The 21,318-nt window shown below is 33.5% G+C and overlaps 2 protein-coding genes across 2 annotated transcripts in view; one reads left to right on the forward strand and one right to left on the reverse strand.

The window, feature by feature from the left end:
• Window positions 1-673: 673 nt before the first annotated feature.
• LOC129222862 (10 kDa heat shock protein, mitochondrial-like) lies at window positions 674-12,015 on the reverse strand. Its single transcript, XM_054857419.1, has 4 exons — window positions 11,860-12,015; window positions 8,261-8,422; window positions 5,326-5,415; window positions 674-857 (listed from the first exon to the last, which is right to left on the reverse strand). Exons 1-4 carry the CDS (start codon window positions 11,860-11,862, stop codon window positions 807-809), a joined length of 306 nt encoding a protein of 101 aa, XP_054713394.1. The 5' UTR covers window positions 11,863-12,015; the 3' UTR covers window positions 674-806.
• Window positions 12,016-13,067: 1,052 nt separating this feature from the next.
• LOC129222861 (heat shock protein 60A-like) overlaps window positions 13,068-21,318 on the forward strand; it is a 28,878-nt gene continuing 20,627 nt past the window's right edge. The window contains 2 exon segments of the mRNA XM_054857418.1: window positions 13,068-13,191; window positions 18,618-18,789. Of these exon segments, the coding sequence (XP_054713393.1) occupies window positions 18,622-18,789 (168 nt within the window). The 5' untranslated portion in view covers window positions 13,068-13,191; window positions 18,618-18,621.

The following is a 21,318-nucleotide window of genomic DNA, read 5'->3' on the forward strand; positions in this document are numbered from 1 at the left end:
GGCATAAAATTGAAGATGCATGTCAAACAAAACGTTCAACAATTTTTGCTTTTATGATAGATATTTTGGTATTTACTCAAACAAAAACCAGAAAAAGAAAAAGTTAAAGTAAAACTACATTAATTTATTCTTTTCATTATTTTTTTTTTTACATTTTAACTTTAAGAAATTTATTGGTAGTTTATATATTTAAGCATTATTTTTGAAACTGCAATTTTAAAATCTTAGAATTCCCTGTATTTTGCAGATTTTAAAGAAGAATCCAAATTCCCTGGATTTTTCTCGAGTTTTTTTTTTGTGGATTTTTGAATTTCCTGTATTCTCAGGTTTCCCCGTGGCATGGCAACCCTGTCAGTATGAATGATAAACTAATGTAGAAAAATTAAGATCTTTATGCTAAAAACTTTTTTCTAACATTACCCTTGTCGAGGAACATGAAATAATCCAGTCGAGCTAAAACTTAACATTTTAGGTTTATTCACTGGTAGAACAACACTATATTTAAAAACAAGTGACACAAAATTTGAAACACTTTTTGTTTATACCAAATTTTCTATAAGTTTTCAAAAATGAAAAGTATCAGAAAAGTATAAAATATGCATTTTATTACATAAAACTATACAGAAAGTTTAACTGGAATTTATTTTCTGAAATAGAAAAAAACTTCATAAAGTTCAAAGAAAATATTTATTGTTTAGCTAGTGATTAAATGCATTGTACAAAAAAATTTCAAAATGTATATATAAACGTAATGATAAACTAACACGATGAACTTCTTCCAATGTAACGATTTAACTTTTTATTTTCTACTTCGCCCACTTTCCAAGAATTTCGCTATCTCTAAAAAGAAACATATCCTAATGGGGAAAAAAAAGACAATTTAGTATACAGCATTACCTATATAAAAAAATTGCAATATTTAGAGCAGATTAGCAGGAAATGAAAGTTTCTTTCTTAATGTGCAATACACTTACAAGGTTCCTATTAGAGGAAAAAATGTGGGTGAGAAAATTTCACTCTCTGTAGAATTTAGTGAACTTTTTTTTAAAAAAAATCTCATTATTTAACAGACTTAAAAGAAATCACGAGAAAATGCATTAAAATATTTTTCGAGCGAGTGTTTAAGTGCACAATTCTCGTCATCTTGCGCTCTGTCGGGCACCCTGCACTTATATTGAAACAAAAGTGAATAGGTACTTTTCTTTTCTTTAATGACCATAGGGAACAGACACATTTTTTAAATTTAAAAAACTTACACATAAAATAAATTTAAAAACAAAATACTAAAAATGGAATCAAAAGAAATGGAAGTGTGAAATGAAAAAAACTATTTGTTGATTACAGCACTCAAAAATTACAGTTAATCTTGATATCTTTGCATTTAGGTTAAATCTAAAGCAGATACTAAAATTTTAATTAAAAAATATGAGAAGAAATAGGTGGTATGCAACTGTGTCTGAATAGGTTTTACTACATCACCACTATTTCTCCTTCGCTCAATTTTTGATTTAAATTTTATTAGTTGCTTTAGAATTAAACTAAATATAAAGATAAGATTAACTGCAAGTGTTGAAATCAAGAAATCATACTTTTTTTTAATTTCATACATTTTGATGCAAACCAAGCATATAAAGGGTCTTTGGATTTAAAAAAAAAAACATTTCTTACATCTCATTTAAAAATGCAATTGTTCAATAAATACTTTAAAAAAGAGATAAACATATTTCTTGAATTCTATTTTATGATTATTTATTTGTATTTATGCATGCTACCTTATGTTGCAGAAAATTACATACATATAATGTTCATAAACTCATTCAGCATGTTTTCTCATTCTAAGCATACATGGTGTAACTTGAACTAAAAAAAAGCCAAATTAGAACTAAAAGGTAGTAGATTAAGAAATATCAGCAAAACTGCCAATTATTCATAACTACTACACAATTGGTACATTCCTACTACTCAGCAGGGAAATGATGAACTGAACTATTCATTCATACCATACAGGTAAATGTTGAAAACTTTGAAAGAAAAATTTGTATTCCTGGTGACCTGGTAGAAGAAACTGCGAGACGCGAGATGTGCTTCACAGATTTTTCCACATTTTTTGGCGGCATGCAGATAATTTTACCGAAGAAAAAAAAGAAAGAAAAATAAATAAATAAATAAAAGAAAAAAAAAAAGAAATACAACTTGGAAACAGGAATGAAAATCTTCTGCGGATGCGCGATTTTCTGCTTTTTTTTCTTCATTTTCCGGCCACCGAGCATTTTTAAGCGATCGATCGCGATCGCATTGAACTTCGTTTTGTGGGTGGGGAGGGAAAAAGGCTCGAGAATGACGTAGAAAGCGTCAGCACTCATTCTTTTCGAAATCCGATTGCATCCACTTCCATAACACTCGCTCATTTTTGTCTACTATGCCATCCTATCACTTAAACTTTTATAACTTTGTGTGAACTATTATTTTCAACCCTTCTTTATGTATTTCATTTTTTGCTGAAGACTTGTACGCTCATTGTTTTGCCGCGCCCATTTCACAGCCACTTTCTAGCGATCGCGCAAATGCCCCTTCACGTCCCTTCTGCCCCGACCTTCCCATCAGGATTCTTGCTGAGGCACAAGTTCTTTCTTGAGTAGAATGAAGTAAGGAACTTTTTGCTGTTGGTGAAGAGGATGAAATAGGAGTGGAGGGAGAAATGCTGGAGAGTGACGTTGGGTGCAATCGTTAGATGTAGCTTTTGAAATTCCATTGCATCCACTTCTGTAACACTTTCTCATTTTTATTTGCTATGCCATTCTACTGCTTAGACTTAATACCTTTTTGTAGACTAATATTTTCAACCCTTCTTACACTTTATTTATTTATTTATTTATTTTGTAAACTGCCATGCCCATTCAAAAATATTTATCCTATTCCATCCCAGTTAATTTAAGCCAACATCATTCCTCAAATCTAGTTTTAATGCTTATCAAACTTACCAAAGATATAGCTCTTGAAGATCTTAATAAATTCAAATTTATTTTTAATTATACTGTGCTATTTTATTATGACAGACGTGTAAATATAGGAAATTAAGGATGCTTACATTCTCAAATCATGACATAGTGTTTAAAACTTTATCAATTTAAAAATAATCATTTTTATGCTAGTGCTTAAAATGACCATCAAAGCTCAAAAAGTTTTAGATTGGGTTTAGTTTTTTAATGTTTTTTATAGAATATACACAGCTGCTCCATAAAATTTCAAAATGATCCTCAAATTGTCTCTCCAAGGTTAGCCACACTGATAATGTCATTTTGTAATTAATGTCCAATGATTCAGCTTGTTCTAATTATATGGAAGTTTTATAGCATTAGATGCCACATTATAAAGTTTTAATTTCACCTGATTTGTGGGCTATGGGAAATTGAAAGTGGTAAATGGAATTGATATATCTGTTAAAATCTTAAATAAATGCATGAATGCAAGCTTATTTTATTTATTCATTTGTTAGCATTTCTACTAGCAAAACAATATATATATATTAATGGTATCAATATAATTGTAAAAATGTATATATATTTAAATTTTAAGTCTCGCAAATTTTCCTCTTTTTTGACTTCGGGCTGTTTTTATCCCTGTGGAAAAGATCGTTTGGAGATCGCTTTTTGAGCGATGGATAGTTCAGCATTTTAGCTAGAAACATAGTTGCCATATTTGGTCATTCACAAAATCAAAGTAGAAAAATGCAAAAGTTTTCAAAAACAAAGATGAATTGGATGTTTTATTTTTCTGCCAAGAAATGAAAATAACTTAAAATGTACAGCAAATCGTTTTTTTATTTTTATTTTTTAAAATAATTTTCTTGAGGAATAAAAAGTTTTGTGAAAATTTCACCTTATCCTCATTGCTTTGGACGCAAAAGCGCTAAAACTTTTTTACTAAAGTTTAGTCTCATGAGGATTTTTATTTTGAAAATATTTCTTTGCAACAAATTCAGAAATTTATATCTTAATTTTTAGCATAGTCGCCATGCTTGGTCATTCCCAAGATGTTGGTACGCAAGACTCATGAAGTGCCTACGTTTTCAAAAACGGAATTGGATGTTTATTGCAATGCAAACTGTTGAAAATTGCAAAATGTGCCTTTTTTTTTTGGTAATTCTTAATTGTTTTTAAAATTGCAAAATTTTATCTTCAGAATATTATCTTTTCTTCATTGCTTTAGAGGCTAATGTGCTAAAAGCTGACTATTTTACCTAAATTGTAGTTTTTTAAGGATTTTGAACTTATTACTAATTTTATGTAACAAATTCAAATATCTATTTATAACCATGAATTTTTCGCGTAGATGCCATGTTTGGTCATTGGCAAGACGGAAATAAACGATACTATTACTTACCTAAATTTTCAAAAACAGAATTGGATGTTTACCTCAACACAAACTATTGAAGATAACATAAAGTGTTCAATAAATCATGTTTTTTTTTTATAAAATATTTTTTTGAAAAATGCGAATTATTATCTGCACAGTTGTGTTTGATCCTCATTGGTTTGAAGGCTTTGCTATAAGCTAAATCAACAAAGTTGCAAGCACATCATTTCACTTTTTTTTCCAGGGAAGGCTATAAGGTAGTGAGAAGCAAAAGGATACAAGTGGCAAAATTAAAAATTTGGAGATAACCAGTACAGATGGTAGGTGAACCTCTCTTCTGTCTTGGGGCAACAGATTGTACTAGTAGCCCTGATAGGTGCTGCTGTATAGCATAATTTAGAAAGAAATTTCAGTGAAAGCCTACCTAGGATCTAATCTTTAAACGTGTTTTACTTGAAACTTAAAATAGTTCACTTGTATCCCTATGCTTCTCACTGCCTCATATATTCTCAATTTAGATCGTACCAGAAAAGAGCAAAACCCACCCCTATATGAAAACATTAATTAGCTGCATTCACAAGAGATTTTTGTGCCTTGCAAATCCTCGCTCCAGCTTCAGGAGAAAAAAAACAATTGGAAAATTCAATTAACATTTTAAAAACAGATGGTTGTAAGCAAGAATTTTGTCTTTGACCCAACACCCTTAGAGGTACCCCAGCAAGTAGACAAACTCATTTTGTGCTATGAATTTTAGGAAAAACTTTGCATTTATTCCAGAGGGAAGCAGGAGGAAGAAAAATCCAAACATTTACCCGGGAAATAACTGGAATGCCGTTAAAAGCAGGTTATTTCCAGGGTTGAAAGGGTCTATGAAAGCATGTCTACTGATTGGTCAGTTGCCCCCTCCTGATCCCCCTAAATTATTCACCTAGCAAATTGGTTTCATATTTGAAAACAAAGAAAAAATACCTTATTGTCTATTTCAATTTTGGTTCCACCGTATTCTGGCAATAAAACTTCATCTCCTACATTAACAGCTGGTGGAATATGTTCACCATTCTACAAAAAGAAAATGAAAATAATTAATTAAACTGTTACAGAAAAAAACACTTACCAATTTAATCTAATGCTCAAGAAAACTCTGAAACTGCTAACTAGCAAAACATAGAATAAAGTGCACAACCATTTTTGTATAAAGAAAGCAAAACCATCCAAACAAAATGACACACAACGATTTTTTGTTTTGATCCATTTAGCATTCCTATTTCCGGATCTTTTTGGAAGGATAAAAAGCAAGTTAATAGATGCACCAATGTTGAATCCTTGGATTTTTAAAAATCATTTTTAAATATATGAGCATAAATGAATTTGACAGAAAATGTTTTAGATACCAGTCATTTACTCTTTGTATCAGTCTTTGTAGAATTAAGAAAATATTTTAATAGATTTTTAAATATGTTTTTGTCAAAAATTTATATTATATACGAAAGTTATAGTGTCATACAGAGTATTTGGCATTATTTATGGGTGCTACTCTTAAAAAATCATAACACTTATTATTTGAAATGGACTGAATATTTCGTATATACTCTTACTGCCTTTCGGCAAACAAAATATATTTGGTTTGGCTGACTGTACTTCAATATTCAGCAACCGAATTGTAAACAAATTTAAATGTTCAATAATTGGTAAACAATCATATTTTTTTATGCATTAAATGAAACTTACAATTTTGCATCACAGTACAAAATTCAAATAGCAACTTTTGAATTTTATGGAGATCCACAGCAATTTTAATGTGAGATAAAACACTCAGATGTTACATAGTTATAGTCAGCAGTAAAACAAATATATAAAGTCAATTTATTACTATTCAACATTCATTTTTTTTAAAATACTAGCTGCGTGCCCGGCGTTGCACGGGCTACCTAAAAAATGTAAGAGCAGTCCAGTTGATGCTTTTGTAGTACACTGACACTAGTTTCTAACGCGTTAAGGAATAAATAAATGCGCGTAAAGCAAGGTTTGCAAAACACCAGTAAAACATATTTTTGCCAAAACACCTCATCAACGTTAATAATCGTTATCAATGATACAAGTTATGAGTACATTTTCAGTCAGCACAAAAGGGGAAAATATATGCATTATCAACTATAATCTTTACTCACGTTAAACTGAATTACATCTGATAGACTATATCGGAAATATTTATGCACAATAACAATCCGCTTTTTACATAAAATAGTCTACTACCCGGCGTTGCCCGGGTGTTTATTAATGCAACATATCACTCAGATAAAACAGATAAAGAGTGGTATGCTCAGATAAAATCAGAGCATACCACTCAGATAAATATTTGGATGGATTCTATCCACATGGTCGTACAAGAATTACATCAATCCGTTTTCCAGGTACAAACGCTCAAAGAACTCAAATAACTTGTAAATCACTCATTTACTTTATGACGTGCACGGTCCTCCTCGAAAATGAAAGTTATGTCATGTGACGCGTATTTAACAATCAGGCTTGAACAAAAAAAAAAAAAAAAAAAAGCAAAATTTTGCTGCAGATTACGGCAAAATAATCGAAAAGTAAACAACTTAAACACCCTGATTACAGGAAAAGCCTTAAAACAAAAGCCTAATTTTATTTCTTTATATTCGAGAAAAAAAATTGCAACAGATGTTTCTTTTCAATGACTTTCTTCACGCTGTAAATTTTAATAAAAGCGTTCATCCGGAAAGTTGAGTTGAAGCACTGAATAATAATTTGAATGGAGGAAAGCCTTCGAAAAATATGGATTTTATTTTGAAATCTAAGAGTCATAATTAATAATTTTTAATTGATATCTCCGCTAATTATTATCGGAGAATTATGTTAAATAGCCAAACATGAAGACGGGAGGATGACGAATCCATCGATACCTGGTTCGATGGTCAGTTCACTGTCGTTCGGGAGAAGAAGCTTGGACATAGATAGATAGATAGATACTCAGATTTTATATGTATAAGATAAAATACATAGCTAAAACAGGAGAAATGCTTGGAATTTTACAGTACCTTCATTTCTTACATTTTATACCATATCAAATACTATTAAAATCTGTGCACATCTGTAACCCTATCTTGCCTGAAATGATAATATCTCCCAGGTCAATACTGGTATCGTTGAATACAGGACACAACCAGGGGAAGCTATTTCCCCCTGTCTCACTACTCTAAACCTTAAGGGGTAAGATATCCAGTCCTGAAGACATCTAGGGGTATAAGGATTAAAATTATCGATTGTCACCAACCACAGGTGGCAGACCGGGATTGGCAAGTGAAGCAACTAGGGGGCGGAGCCTCCAAGTAAACTATTAAATGTTCAAAAACCTAATCAAAATTAATCCTTTTGGTCCAAGTTTAACAATCCATTGCATTTTAAGGGGGTATTCTGGATCCAGAGGCACGATTTTCGAGGGGGAATTAAAAAAAAATAATCATTTTTACTATCAATTTTATTTTTATCACTACAGTCTACTGTCAATTTAACTACTATCAATACTATCAATTTTAAGAAATATTTTCTGCATGTAAGTTTTAATGAAAATTCTTTCATAAATCATAGGTTAAAGAATAATAAATTGATGATTATATACACACACTCATTTTTATAAATAATTTTTTTTTATTCATATTTTTTATATAATTCACTCTGTAACTACAATAAACAAAAACTATAACAGCTTGATAATTTTTAGAAACTAGCTATAGGCACTTTTCCTAAAGTAGTTTGGTGGTAATTTAGTTTGAGATCAAGAAATGGCACCATAATCAAGAGAAGAAAATCTTCACACAAAGCTATAAAAAATTAACAAATATATATATTTTTGTCTTATTTATGTCTTATTAGTCATACATACCTCTTTTCTAGCACCAGGTCCTACAGCTACAACAGTTCCACGATGAACTTTGCCTTGTGCTTTCTCTGGTATCATAATACCTCCTTTTGTTCTAGTTTCTGGGACAAATCTTTCGACTAGAATTCGATCAAGAAGTGGAATCAGGCGTTTCCCAGCACCTGCCTGCAATTTCATAAATTTAAAATACTTTATTCCATATTGCAACAGAATCGTATTTAAGCAAAAATGAATATTTAATTAAAAATTTAATGAAATCCAACCCTGATTGCAAATCTCTTATAAAGATGAATTGAGGGCCAGAACTCTTATAAAATTTATATCCACTTAAAAAAAATTCTAGATGACATGTGAAACACGGAAAAAGAAAGATAATCATGTATAGTAAAACTTGCGAATCACAAAAGCAGAATCAAGAGGGAAAATTGAAAATCTTTCTGAAAGCCTTATTATATAAACTAAAATGAATTACAGTAGGTGCCGCTTAATGTGATCACGGGTAATGTTATCATTCGCTTAATGTTATCAGAATCACAAAGTCCCGGAACACTTATATGTTAACACACATTAAAAAAGTCGGATATCATAATCGGCGTCTTCGTTTATTGTTATCACTTTTTCATAAACTTTCAATTTTTTTTCCCATTTTTGTTCCTCAATTAACAGAAATACATAAGCAAAAAATGACGAGGCTAATTTTCTGTGTAGCATTTTGTGGTTTCAATAGCAGTTCAAAACTTTTTTCTAGGAATGAAGCTACAGAAATCGCCCCCCGTAACCACAGACTTCCCATAAGAAAACTTTTTTTAGCACTTAAAAAAATTCAATCACTGGACATGTTGCAGGCATTGATGTAGGACCTCCATTGTTATAATTACTTTGTAAGCTGTTAAAGAATTGTGTGGAGATTTAAAACAAAACAAAGTTAAATTAAAATTTAAACAACAAGGAAAACCATGCTGGAAAAGATAGAAAAACTGAATGTGTTTTGAAACCGGTTTACGAATGTCAGGGAAATCGGTCAGAGTTTATTTCACCTATTACTATGTGATTAAAAATTGCATAATTCAGCTTTAACTTTTTATAATTCAGACATTTTCATTTTGTTCATTTAATAATTTAAAACTGCTTTCAGTTGAGTCATTATGATTTTAATTTGAGGTTGCCAAAACAAATGCACCTTAATTGGAAAAAAATCATTATTTTGTGTCTCCTGGATTCTTTTCGGTTATTGTTAACAGTCTCTTATTGTTATCAAATTTTATTTGTCCCAAGTGATCACATTAAGCGGCACCTACTGTACAAGTATTTTATTTGTTTGCAGATATATTGTTGTGCAATATACTTGTTAGTCGACAATGATTTAGTTACCAATTGTGTGAATACAGGCTTAGAATTTAGTAAAAAAAGAGGTCATAATTCCAGTTTTATATAACTTGGATGTTACAAGTACCTTCAGTAATGTTCAGAAATTGTTTAAACAAATGAAAGGTATATACCAAAAATTACAAGTCTTAAAAACTTTAGTCCATCTTCAGCGACATCAAAGGAAGGGCAGAGGTGGGAGAATCAAGGGTGCCCATATGGGGGGAGGGGGGGCTCAAGCCCCCCTTTGAAATTAGAATTTTCTTGCTTTTAGTACTTTTTTCTTCGCAAAAATGTAAAAACATTTCTTCTCCAGCATTAATACGTTATTAAAAGTGTCAAATTTTAACAACTCTTATCTGCACTGAAATCAGTTTCCATGGGGAAAATATCTGAGCCCCCCCCCCCTAAAATTTTGCATACGGGCGCCCTTGGGGAGGATCGGTTGATCTCCTCCAGATGTTTGTTGAAATTGATGTTTTAAAAACAGTTTTAATCAATCTTTGGTAGTGCTAGAAGAATAGACTAAGAGGATTAAGGTCCTTCCACATAAAAGTTTTCAAAATTGATGTCAAGAATTGCAATTTTAGGGTTTTTATTCAAGGGTGCCAGTATAGGGGGGGGGGGGGACAAGTGGGAGCTCAAGTCCCCCTCCCCCTACAAATTAGAACTTCCTTGCTTGAAGTACTTTTCTCTTTGCTATTAATGAAAAATTTATTTAAAATGTCAAACTTTAATAAATCTAATCTGTACTGAAATTATTTCAATGATGAAAATATCTTGCTAAACTATACGGGAAAATATGAGTTCCCCCTTAAAATTTTGCATATGGGTGCCCATGGTTTTATTGGAGTGTTAAGTGTAAAATAATGTTCGGTAATTCTTGAAATTCTTTCAAAATTTAAGTCCATTTTAAAGTGACCTAGGCTGAAGAGGTGTCCCAGCTCTTTTTGGAAATTTTCCAAAACTGAAGTTGAAAACCAAAAAATGCAATTTTGTGCTTTCTTTGTTGATGTAATGAAAGGGGAAGGTTCAAGGCTTAGTCTGAAAATTATTGGACATTCAATTCGGATAATAGCGATTGCAAACTATATTTGGCAACAATATAAGCAGTAAATTACCACCCAAAATCTAAGGCAGAACTACCTTTGAAAAACTAGAATAACTTTCGTAGGTCATCTCACTTCAACAAGAGAAAAAATACTTCCAGTTTTGAGCCCATAAAAAAAGATGAAACTGCAGTCTCTGGATGTCATAACTGAATTGTCGATATTTTGCATGTAAATTAGGGTGGTGCCCTCAAGAATTGTTTTAGGAAATTGAAGTCAATTTGAGGCAAGCTTCGAGTATGGCCCGTTTTTGTGCCAAGGCTCTAGCTTTGGGAAGGAAGGGTTTGGAGACTCTGCGAAACTACCGAAAAGTAAAATTTTAAACTGCTTTGAAGTCACTGCTGCTTTAGAAAAAAAAGAATCAATTTCAAAAAGATTCTCGGGGATATGTCTTCAAGTGAAGAGTTCTTTTTAACTACTTTCTTTGATTAAAAAAAAGGATGTTAAGTTACATGTATAAGTAATCTAATATAAATAAAAAAATTATTCACATAACCTTCAAAATCTATTAAATACAGAGAAGAAAAACTAGTCCTTCTGCTAACTGAACTGCCCATCACATTTTGAATGTGTGTATGTTCGATTTTTGCAAACCCTTGAAACTAAAATTCGTGAGGCGTATTATCAGAAAATGAGAAAATACAAAAAACCTTTGCCATACTCGAGTATTTTTTTCCATGACAGATTTGAGCTATCGAGGTTGTACAACACTTAAATGCTACTTCGATAAAATAAATAGTAATGAGATTTAGGAGAGACGATCGAACAACATAACATTTTCAACTAGGCACATTCAGTACGAGCTATTGTTTGAACCAAAAACCATTTCTAGTAACATACCAATGATGGGAGTGTTTAAGTTATTTTAACGATTCTCTGTTAACGTACCGATGAATAAAACTTGTTTTTTTTTTTTTAAATAAACAGTTATAATAGTTGAAATGAAGTTTATCTTGTTTAAAATTTCGTTTCATACGCTCTCGAAGCAACATAGAAATAAATTAAAATACAGTAGTTCAGTGAAGTTCTAGAAAGCTTTTCCACTAAAGAAAGCTAGAAAACACAGGATAAATGAGTATCAGTTCAATTCGAATTGTTTTATTGATTGAATCGATTCTTTCAACTTACCATTTTTATATAAATAATTTATATATAGTTGAGTTTAAATGACAACTTCAAACACCCGACTAGTTCCTCAGACTTTTTTAATCTGAAGATGAGAGCACCGGTATCGTGCCCTACGAAAACACGTGGGTCAATAATAAGAAGAGAATCCAAATTAATTATTTAATAAAAACATATGATTTTAAATTAAATTTTGAATGTAAATAGCAAATTTTAAAGCCGAACGAAGAGCTTTAAAATTTCTTTAAAATTACGTCAGATTCCAGAAAGTTCCCGAGTTTCTGCGGTCACATTTTTTTATCAATCTGATACGAGAACTAAAATTTTCGCACTGACCTGGCTGCAAAACGTCCGTACGATCACGTAAATGACCTAAATTTTCAAATGAGAACGTTTATGGAAGAAATGCTTATTTTACTGGGGGAAAAAAACTACATGCAATTAGGAATAGCTTTATTCCGAGCTTTAGGTGCGTGTAACGGGAGCTGAAAAAAATTAGTAGATTTCTTCGCTATGGTGAATTTGGGTAAAAATGGGCAACATGAACACAAAAAAGAAGAACTATTCCCCTAAGTATTTCTGATGTTCAAGTGCAACAATCATTGGCAATAATGTTTTTTTTTTTTTTTGAGCACTTTCAAAAACGGATCTGTTGAACTTGAAAGGGTGCATTCAGAAACAAGGATCGGTCGCCTCGGTACCACCGGTGCCGGTGCGGTGGAACCGGCGACGTTGCCTAACAGCTGGACCACTAACATCACAAAAAAGTCTGTGTTGACCAATCCATCAGTCGTGTTTCATGTTTTGATCGTAATGCATGCGGCTATCCCGTCACGAAAGTTACGCATTGGTTGCGTTCGACAAACCTCACCGGTCTACCAGTAAGCAACGGGTAAAAACCGCAGCGTTCTATGATCAACCGGTTACCTCACCGGTTACCATTCTAACCAGTTGATTGGTTGATTGGAGCACGTGATCATTAGTTGTCACGTGATTAACTAACCGTTCGCTCTCGGTCGTGCTCATCGAACGCAACCATTGATTGGAGCGTCGTTTGCTGCTGAACTAGAACTACCGTCATACCGGACTAACCACGCGGTGTTACCGGTGGATTATTTCCGAAGGCAGCCTTAATCATGCAGCCGGCTCAGCTTGTAAGTAGTCAACATACAGCAAAACCGTCTGTTTCTGCGGGCCTACAATTACAAATTGAAAGAGCACATGTTTTCCAGACGCCCTTGATCTCGTGTATCTAACCGGCGAACTTACCGGCTTGATTGTTGTGTAAAGAGATATATATTTCCTTAACTTTTTATAAAGTTTCTATTTTTTAAGGTAAGCATATTCAAAATATTCAATGAGCAAAGATAATTTGGTGCATTTCTTTGCCTCAAAATGAAAATTTGAAAAGGATGGTGGACTTCTTAATTGTCGAGGGCATTTAACACATTCAGGATAAGAAGTAAAAGTTAACCATTGTACAAGGGAAAAAAACAAATGATACAGTCAACGTCTTAAAGCTTCATTTGGCAAAAATAGCTACTATATGTTTCCAAATTTGCTTTGATATGATCGATTTTATCATTTAATTGCGAATATTAAGAAGTCACTCATAAGTGTTGTCTACTTCAATAACGTTGCATTTCAGCGTAGATAAAGATTTATTGGAAGAAATAGTATAAGTATGCAAATTGAAATTTCCAAGTTGCTGTAATGCACTAAAATAGGTTCTAATATTTAGAAAATATTTGTTAGCTTCGTTGTTACACGATTTTAATAACTAGTGACGCAACATTAAGAAAGGAAAATTGGTATATTGTAAAATATGAACAAGATGGGGCATCGCTAGTTATCTAGAATCGTTCAGGTAAAACAATTGGCGTTTGAACTGGGAACTATACACTTAATTGATAGGAGTTAAAAATTGTCCCAGCCATGCGCAAGTTTTCACCCTTCATTTTGCAAGGTAAAACCTTCTGCATATAGAGTGCTACTGAATACAGTAGCCCCTCGTTATATTGCTCATTCGGATATGTCGCTCTTTTCTTCTGTCTCCCGAAATATTTAAGCCTTCAACTTGCTTTAAGTTTGAAACCGTTCATGAAAACACATAAGAAAAGGTCTTTCTTCTGCAGGAGTGCTCACCTAGGGCACAGACTGCACCATTGAAGTTTCCTGGGGGCAGGGATATCTTTCTCATTTTTAGGGGGTCTTTGCCATATTTAGTAAAAGTAAAGTAAGCACCATTGATCTTGGGGGGGGGGGGGAGGCACTTCTGTATTCTGTCAACGAACAAAACAGAGATGCTTCTACCCTTCTGAGCTCGCTGGAAAAGCAGCGGCAATTCCTTCCATCCAAATGTACATACCGGCAGAATATTTTAGTTTAAGATATAGTTTGGAAACTACAGTAAAACCTCTCTATTACGGACACCTACAGGGACATAAATATTGTCCGGTTTAAAGGGGTGTCCGCTTTCCTGAGGGACACTTGAAAAAATAAAAAATAGTTTTTAAATAACCTACTTATTACAAAATAATTAATAACACTTCTTAAAAGAAAACTTATTCTGAGATCAAAAGTTATATGCTTGTAATTACAGAAAAGTAACAAAATGTAATAAGTGTTACATATGCTTCAATTCAAGGTTTTCAAGAAATAAACTATAAAACACGCCCAGAGAAAATACAAAAACATACCTATGTCAGTTTCGTGAAAAAAGATGTAATTGAAGTTTGTTTTGAGTAGTTTTTGCTCATCATATCTTCATGATAAATTTTAAGTTCTTGCGTTAATTTTATCCCTACTTCATCATTTCTTTCGGTGTAAAAATGTCTTAGTTGATCAATGTATATTTGAGCATCACGTAAGCTTCTAATTTTCGTTTCTTCAGAAGATACTTCCACTACTATCTGAGGATCGTCGTCTTCTCCTTCACTTTCGGTTTCGTTATGTGTTATGCTTTCAACTATCTCCTCCATTTCTAAGGAATTGATTTCACATTCAACATCACCATCAATTTCAACAAATTCATTGCCAATTAAAACATTTTCACCACTGAGGCGTATTAATTTTGTTAAATCATTAACGGGTTCTTCGTCATTTACTGTTCCTTCTTCAGCAACAGGTAGACCTTTTTTGAACCCAGCTTTTAGAAAACAGCTGGTAATTGTAGTCACCTTGACTTTTTGCCACGCTGCATTTATCCATGAAGATGCCTGTAAGACATCGATTTTTACCAAGCTTGCAGTACATTTTCCTCCATCTAAACCTGAAACGATGTGCTTTAAAATTAGTTGTCGATAAAACACTTTGAAGTTTTTTATGACACCTTGATCCAAAGGTTGGCAGACAGATGTAACATTTGGAGGGAAAAAAAACAATATTTACATTGCTCAGTTTCACATTTGGATGAGAGGTCGCATTGTCCAGAAAAAGAACTTTGCGCTTCTGATGTTTCATTTTTTATTTAGTTCCATTAGCCATTCAATCATTAAATCCATGTTCATCCAGGCTTTTCTGTTCGCTTTCCATTGAAAGCCAAGTTTTAGCGGATTCATACCTTTAAAGCACCTTGGCTTTGCCGCTTTTCCTATAATTAAGGGTTGCTCTTTAACACCATCCATACTAGAGCATAATAAGACCGTTAAACGCTCTTTTGACATTTTGCCACCATGACATTTTTCACCTTTAAAGCACATGGTTTTTTTCAGGTAATGCACGGTAAAAAAGCCCTGTTTCATCGGCATTTAAAATATTTTCGGGATCATAGTCTTTAATTATGGATGAGTTTCTCGACCCATTCATTTACCGTTTCTGGATTTATAGTAGCGGACTCTCCACTTATTGCATTAAGAGAAACAGAATGTCTCTTCCGAAATCTTTCAAGCCATCCATTCGAGGCTTTAAAATCCTTTATTCCAAGGCTCTGCGCAGCTTCTAGTGCTTTTGTTTGCAGCATTGGTCCTGACACGGGAACTTGATTGCTTCGCACTTGGCAAAACCATTCGAACACGCATTTATCAATTTGATATGAAGGTCCCTTTTCAGATGATATTCTGTACTGCTTGCTGTTTCCATTCTCGCACCAAGCTTTCATTAACTTTTCTCTATTTTTTACAATTTCTGCCGCTTGTGTTTTCCCTACGCTAAAATGCTCTGCTAATTTTCTTACACCACATTTTTCACTTTTGTGATATTCGAGCACCTCAATTTTTTCTTTTAAAGTCAAAGCTTTGCGAGGCATTTTTTCCAACGTAGATTCGAATAAGGACACACTCGACTACAGGGTCAAACGCAAAACTTATTCCAAAAACTCTTAAAATGAAATAATCCTTCCAAGGAAGCTGCTCCACCTCCCCTTTCTTTGGCAACGATCCCCCATTATTTCGATCCATAAATTTTCAGCTTTCTTTTTCCCTTTGAAATAAGCTCAATAACTGGAATTAAGAACGCATCACTTCTCAACCATCGGCCCCGTCCATTAAAAGGCGCCGATGACGAACAGCAAAGGCCGCAGTAATAAAACTTAACAATATATAAACGAATCACCAATTCTCTTTTGTAAACTCTGAAGACCACATGGCGGACAGTTTAATTACTCTTGGGGAAAGATAAGATGTTCGGCCAGTGTACCATGTGTTTTGTTCACTTAAGCCGCACCCAATAACCAACAATTGCCTTTCTGGGAATCCAAGCTGTCCCCAGGAGCCTAAAATGTACTCCCTACCCCCAAACAATGGGTTCTACATTCGTTTCCCACCTCAGCAGATTTTTTCCTGGCAGATTCTGAACCGGTTGTGCATTTTCGCAATGGGGTAAATAACTTTTATGGTTTATTGTGGAAGGAGGAAAGGTGTTGCTCATTGTTATCTCTGGTTCTCTTTGTGTCAATTATTGAAAAAGTCCTGTATTGGAAGTGAACCCCAATCTAGGATGTTCAATAAATCTCTCTTTTTTCTTTCAAGGAGAAAGAGTCAGATTTGCTGAAATAGTCCGTCGGTGTCCGCTTTAATGAGAGAAGAAAGAGCTTTTTTCCAAGAAATGTTGTGTCCGGTTAAGTGAGTGTCCGCTTTAATGAGGGGCATTTTAATGGCTTAACCATAGAAAAGGGAAGGGGAAAAAAAGAAACTGTCCGTAAAGAGAGGTGTCCGCTTTAAAGGGGTGTCCGTTAAGCGAGGTTTCACTGTATTTGGCATTTTCTTTTGTATTGATACTGAGGCCCTTACAATGAGAGACAGCAGGAAGGTGTCAAGAGAACAATGCCCTTTTCACTGACTGCCATTTACTACCATTGAACAATAAAAAGGGAACCCTTCTAGTTCAATGTTTAATACAGAAAAGATTTGTGCTTGGTGCACTAATTGGGATTTGCATCAAGGAAAGTAGGAATTACCTGGATTCAGGCCCGTGTCCAGATTTTCATAAAGGGAGGGGTTTTAATCTTACCTGGGGGTGGGGGGGATTCAATCCCTCACAACCTTTAGTTTTACTACAAATTTTCGATCCCAGTACGCCGTTTATGCACCAGTAAGTACTGCTGCACCCCCCCCCCCCCACCACCCTTCCCCTAGAAGAGTAATTCTGGCTGCTCGAGTGACCAAAGTATTCCTTCATTTTTCAGATTCACTTTTATCAAACCTTGTTTGTTTCTTTTTAATTAAATCTGTTAACTATGCGGTTTATTTCAACAAATATTAAAAACTCTCCATGAATTCTTTTTATGTAAGAGAATGCATATCAGATTCTATGTTCTGAAATAATGCTTAGAACGAGCTTATTGTAGATGCAAATTACATTATTAAACACAATCACTAATACATCTTCATAGCTGCAACACATGCCAAATTCATCATTACCACCTTACATTAAGCAATACTAATGCTTTGTATATATTGGTAGATAATTCAACGGTTCAACCATCGCAGTTTTTCCAGAATGTTATTTCAGTCGGCAAAGCTTTAACAGTTGTAAATTACATAACATTTGAATGTTAAGCAAAATTTTTTAAGTTATAAAAGAAAGAAATTCAAGCGTTTAAGTCCAACTGAGTTGAATTAGAGGGAAAAAATACAGAATTATTGAGTTAAAATTACAGAAAAACTTCAAAGAGAAAGGGGGGGGGGACGTTCAATGCAGGCTTTCACAATAAAGTTAATTTAAGTCTATCATTTTCTTCATTTGACATACTTTTCTTTTTCAATGGGAGGGGTTTAACCCCTAAAACCCTCCCCTTGGACACGGCTCTGACCTGGATGGACAAATTTTTTAGGAATAATATGGTTACTTTTACTTTTCACGTCCTCAAATGGTAGCAATACATGAAAATAATTCTTTTTCTTAAGTGAAACTTAAGAGAAAAAGTATCTTAAAACCAGGGGCAGCACTTGTCAACATCGCCTGGGGCAGCAAAACTACTAACTAGATCTAGCCCTACTACCAATCTTGTAGTTTCCCTCCACTAAACTCGAGTTTGACCATGGAGAGATGACATATGACCTTGAACTTTAAACATCATTTGTAATAGGAATCGACTACAAGACGTGAAGTAATAAGAGGCGTATTATCGCCCATTCTATATGTATTACAAGATAATAACAAACGACCTATTAAAATGCTTCTGCGTCAAGTCGACCACCATCTCTCCATGGTCAAGCTTTGTAACTAATCCGATTTAGGAACTATTGAAGTTGAATTTAAAATATCATACTACTTGTTACAACTTCTAATAAATCATATCTGTTATTTTTCCTTTCCAAAAGCAAGATGCACAATCTCCACTCTGTTTTGCGACCCTTGTTGTCTCGTCACTTTGCTTTAGGATTACGAAGGAATTTCGCCAAAGATGTTAAATTTGGACCAGATGTTAGGGCTCTTATGTTGCAAGGTGTGGATGTGCTTGCCGATTCTGTTGCTGTTACAATGGGACCTAAAGTGAGTAATCTATTTTTTATGAGCCTTTTATAAAAAATACTTAATTATATTAAAACATTAGTTCTCCAAAATAATTTTTTAAATCGTGTTCTCTTAATATTTGTTATTTTAATTGTAGGATTTTAAATTTTTATTTGTAGGGTGGTGACAGATCCTAGAAATCAGGGAAACTTAATTGATCAGGGAAAAACCTGGAAAATATCGGAATTTCAAAAAGACAAAAACAAAAATTCAGGGAAATTTGATTAAATAAAAGAAAAATTGCCTTTGCTTGAAAAAATAAGTACAGTAATTCCTTGTAATAAAAGAAAAATTGCCTTTGCTTGAAAAAATAAGTACAGTAATTCCTCGTACACTTCTGTTAAAAAAAAGAAAGAGGTGTGAATTGCCCCCCCCCCCCCCCCGTTGAATAATAATGAATCACAACCATGGGTGCCCATATGCAAAATTGTGGAGGAGGGGGGGGGGGGCTCGGATTTTCCCCCATGGTTTTGCTGGATATTTTCCCAAGGAGACGGAGATTTGACATTTTTAATAACTTATTCATTCAGGGGTCTGGCCAGAGGATATTTGGGTCCATTAACGGACCCTTCTCAAAAATCCGATCAACCAAAACGGACCTTTCACAAAATCCGGATCAAACAAAACGGACCTTTCACAAAATCCCGATCAAACAAAACGGACCCTTCACAAAATTCTGATAAACAAGATCGGATCTGTCACAAATTGTTTATTGAAAGAGCAAATCTGAAAGCAAAATAATGCATATTTCTGTGTATAAACCGATAATTTTTGGAACCTTTTTTAAGTCAAATTAGAGGGATCAGCTAATACAAAATCGGCTAATTTTGAAAAAAAAAAAAAGGCACTCTTTCGATGCTTCTGCAATGGATAAATAATTGCTACTGATAAGTAAATATAATGGTTGTTTGTTTTATCACAGCTAATTAACAGCGGTGTTGTAAACTTTTTTGAAAAGGCATTGGTAAGCACTTTTCTCCGCTCATGATTTAATAAACAATAATAATATATATCTGCGAAATGAACTTAGAACTGCAAAGGGATAGTAAGGGTGAGGGAAAAATATGATTGCTTCAGATAGGGTTACCAACTTCAAAACTATCACCACTTAGTGTCTGGCGTTGAACCTTTATAATGACTTGATTAGAAAATATTCTCATCATTTTGTTGGCTTGTCAATATTTGCGTTTTTACAGTGCGGGTGCGATGTTTAATTGTTATTTTGGGAGAATATTATATGGGTTTTGATTTTTCGATGCTAACAAGGATGATGAACTTTAAATAAACTCTTTTAATTACCGTTTTTTTTTCCTTTAGATGTCTACAGTTTGAAAAACGCAATCTTTTAACATCCGATATGAGAATCATATTTTGTTCTTTTTTCAAGCTAACTTCGCTTTATTAGGATTCAAATAAATGAAAAGTCTCTTTATTTCTGTTAGAACTCTCATTTCAAGTTTTTAAAGCAAAATTCCATTTTCTGTTATGAGTCAAAAATTAAAATGCTGAATAGATGGTCTATGAAAGAAATTAACAGCTGAAAGTCAGTTTGGTTTATAATTTTGCTTGTTTGTTTTATGCAACGGTGTTGTTGCAAACTTCTCTGAAAAAGTGAATCGTAAGCACTTTTCTCCTTGCTCATGATTTAGAATGCTATCATTTGGTGTCTCCTCTCTCGTCTTTCCTCTAGCATATAGTACACAGATTATATTGCACATAAGTTGGTCCCTTTGTATTTTACACAAGGCTGTATATTATACTGTACGTAACTCACACGGTTCACAAAATATATGTGAGGATTTATCGTTTTATCATCGTTTTATCAAACAATAACATACAGCAAAATGAACTTAGGACTGCAAAGGATAGTAGGGATGGGGGGGGGGGATGAATGTGATCGCTTTAGATAGGGTTACCAACTTTAAACTTACAGGGTTCGTACGGGTCATGGAAATCCTGGAAAGTCATGGAAAAAAAATAAGCAAATTTCAGACCTGGAGAAGTCATGGAAAATTGAAAATTTCATTGAAAGTCATGGAAAAATGTCCTGAACAAAGAGAAAGTAACAGTAACTAAAGGAGCATTAGAAATCTTGAGTGATTTAACTGTATAGCACACATAAAAGCTATTAAAAGTGGAAAATTGAACGATCCCAAAATCAAATCTGAATTTTGAAATCTCATTGCATCCACTTCTATTGCAGCCGCTTGTCTTTTTTTGCGATGTGATTTTACTGCTTGGACATCATTTATTTTGAATTTACTGTTATTTTCAACACTTCTTACGTTTCATATTCTGTAGTAGCGAAATTTCACGTTCTTAGTTTTGCCACGCCCACTCAAAAAGAAAAAAAGCAATTCAATTGCATCCGAGTTCGATTCCATCACTCTTAAGAACTTTATTATTAAACTGATCAGAGTTTATCTTCATTTGTTGAAGATTTTAGAAAATAAAGGTCTTTAGTCAGGCGATAGAATTCAGAAAAAGAGGAATTCTAATACTCTAAAA

This window comes from Uloborus diversus, chromosome 5 (assembly GCF_026930045.1).
Source record: "Uloborus diversus isolate 005 chromosome 5, Udiv.v.3.1, whole genome shotgun sequence".
NCBI lineage: Eukaryota > Metazoa > Arthropoda > Arachnida > Araneae > Uloboridae > Uloborus > Uloborus diversus.

Bases quoted from the DNA above. Each gene is read 5' to 3' on its own strand.
- LOC129222862 (XM_054857419.1), bottom strand. The intron at 5,416-8,260 runs GTATGTATGACT...TTCTTTTTGTAG, and splicing joins GACCTGGTGCTAGAAAAGAG to AATGGTGAACATATTCCACC. The intron at 858-5,325 runs GTATTTTTTCTT...TTTCCCCATTAG, and splicing joins AAATTGAAATAGACAATAAG to GATATGTTTCTTTTTAGAGA.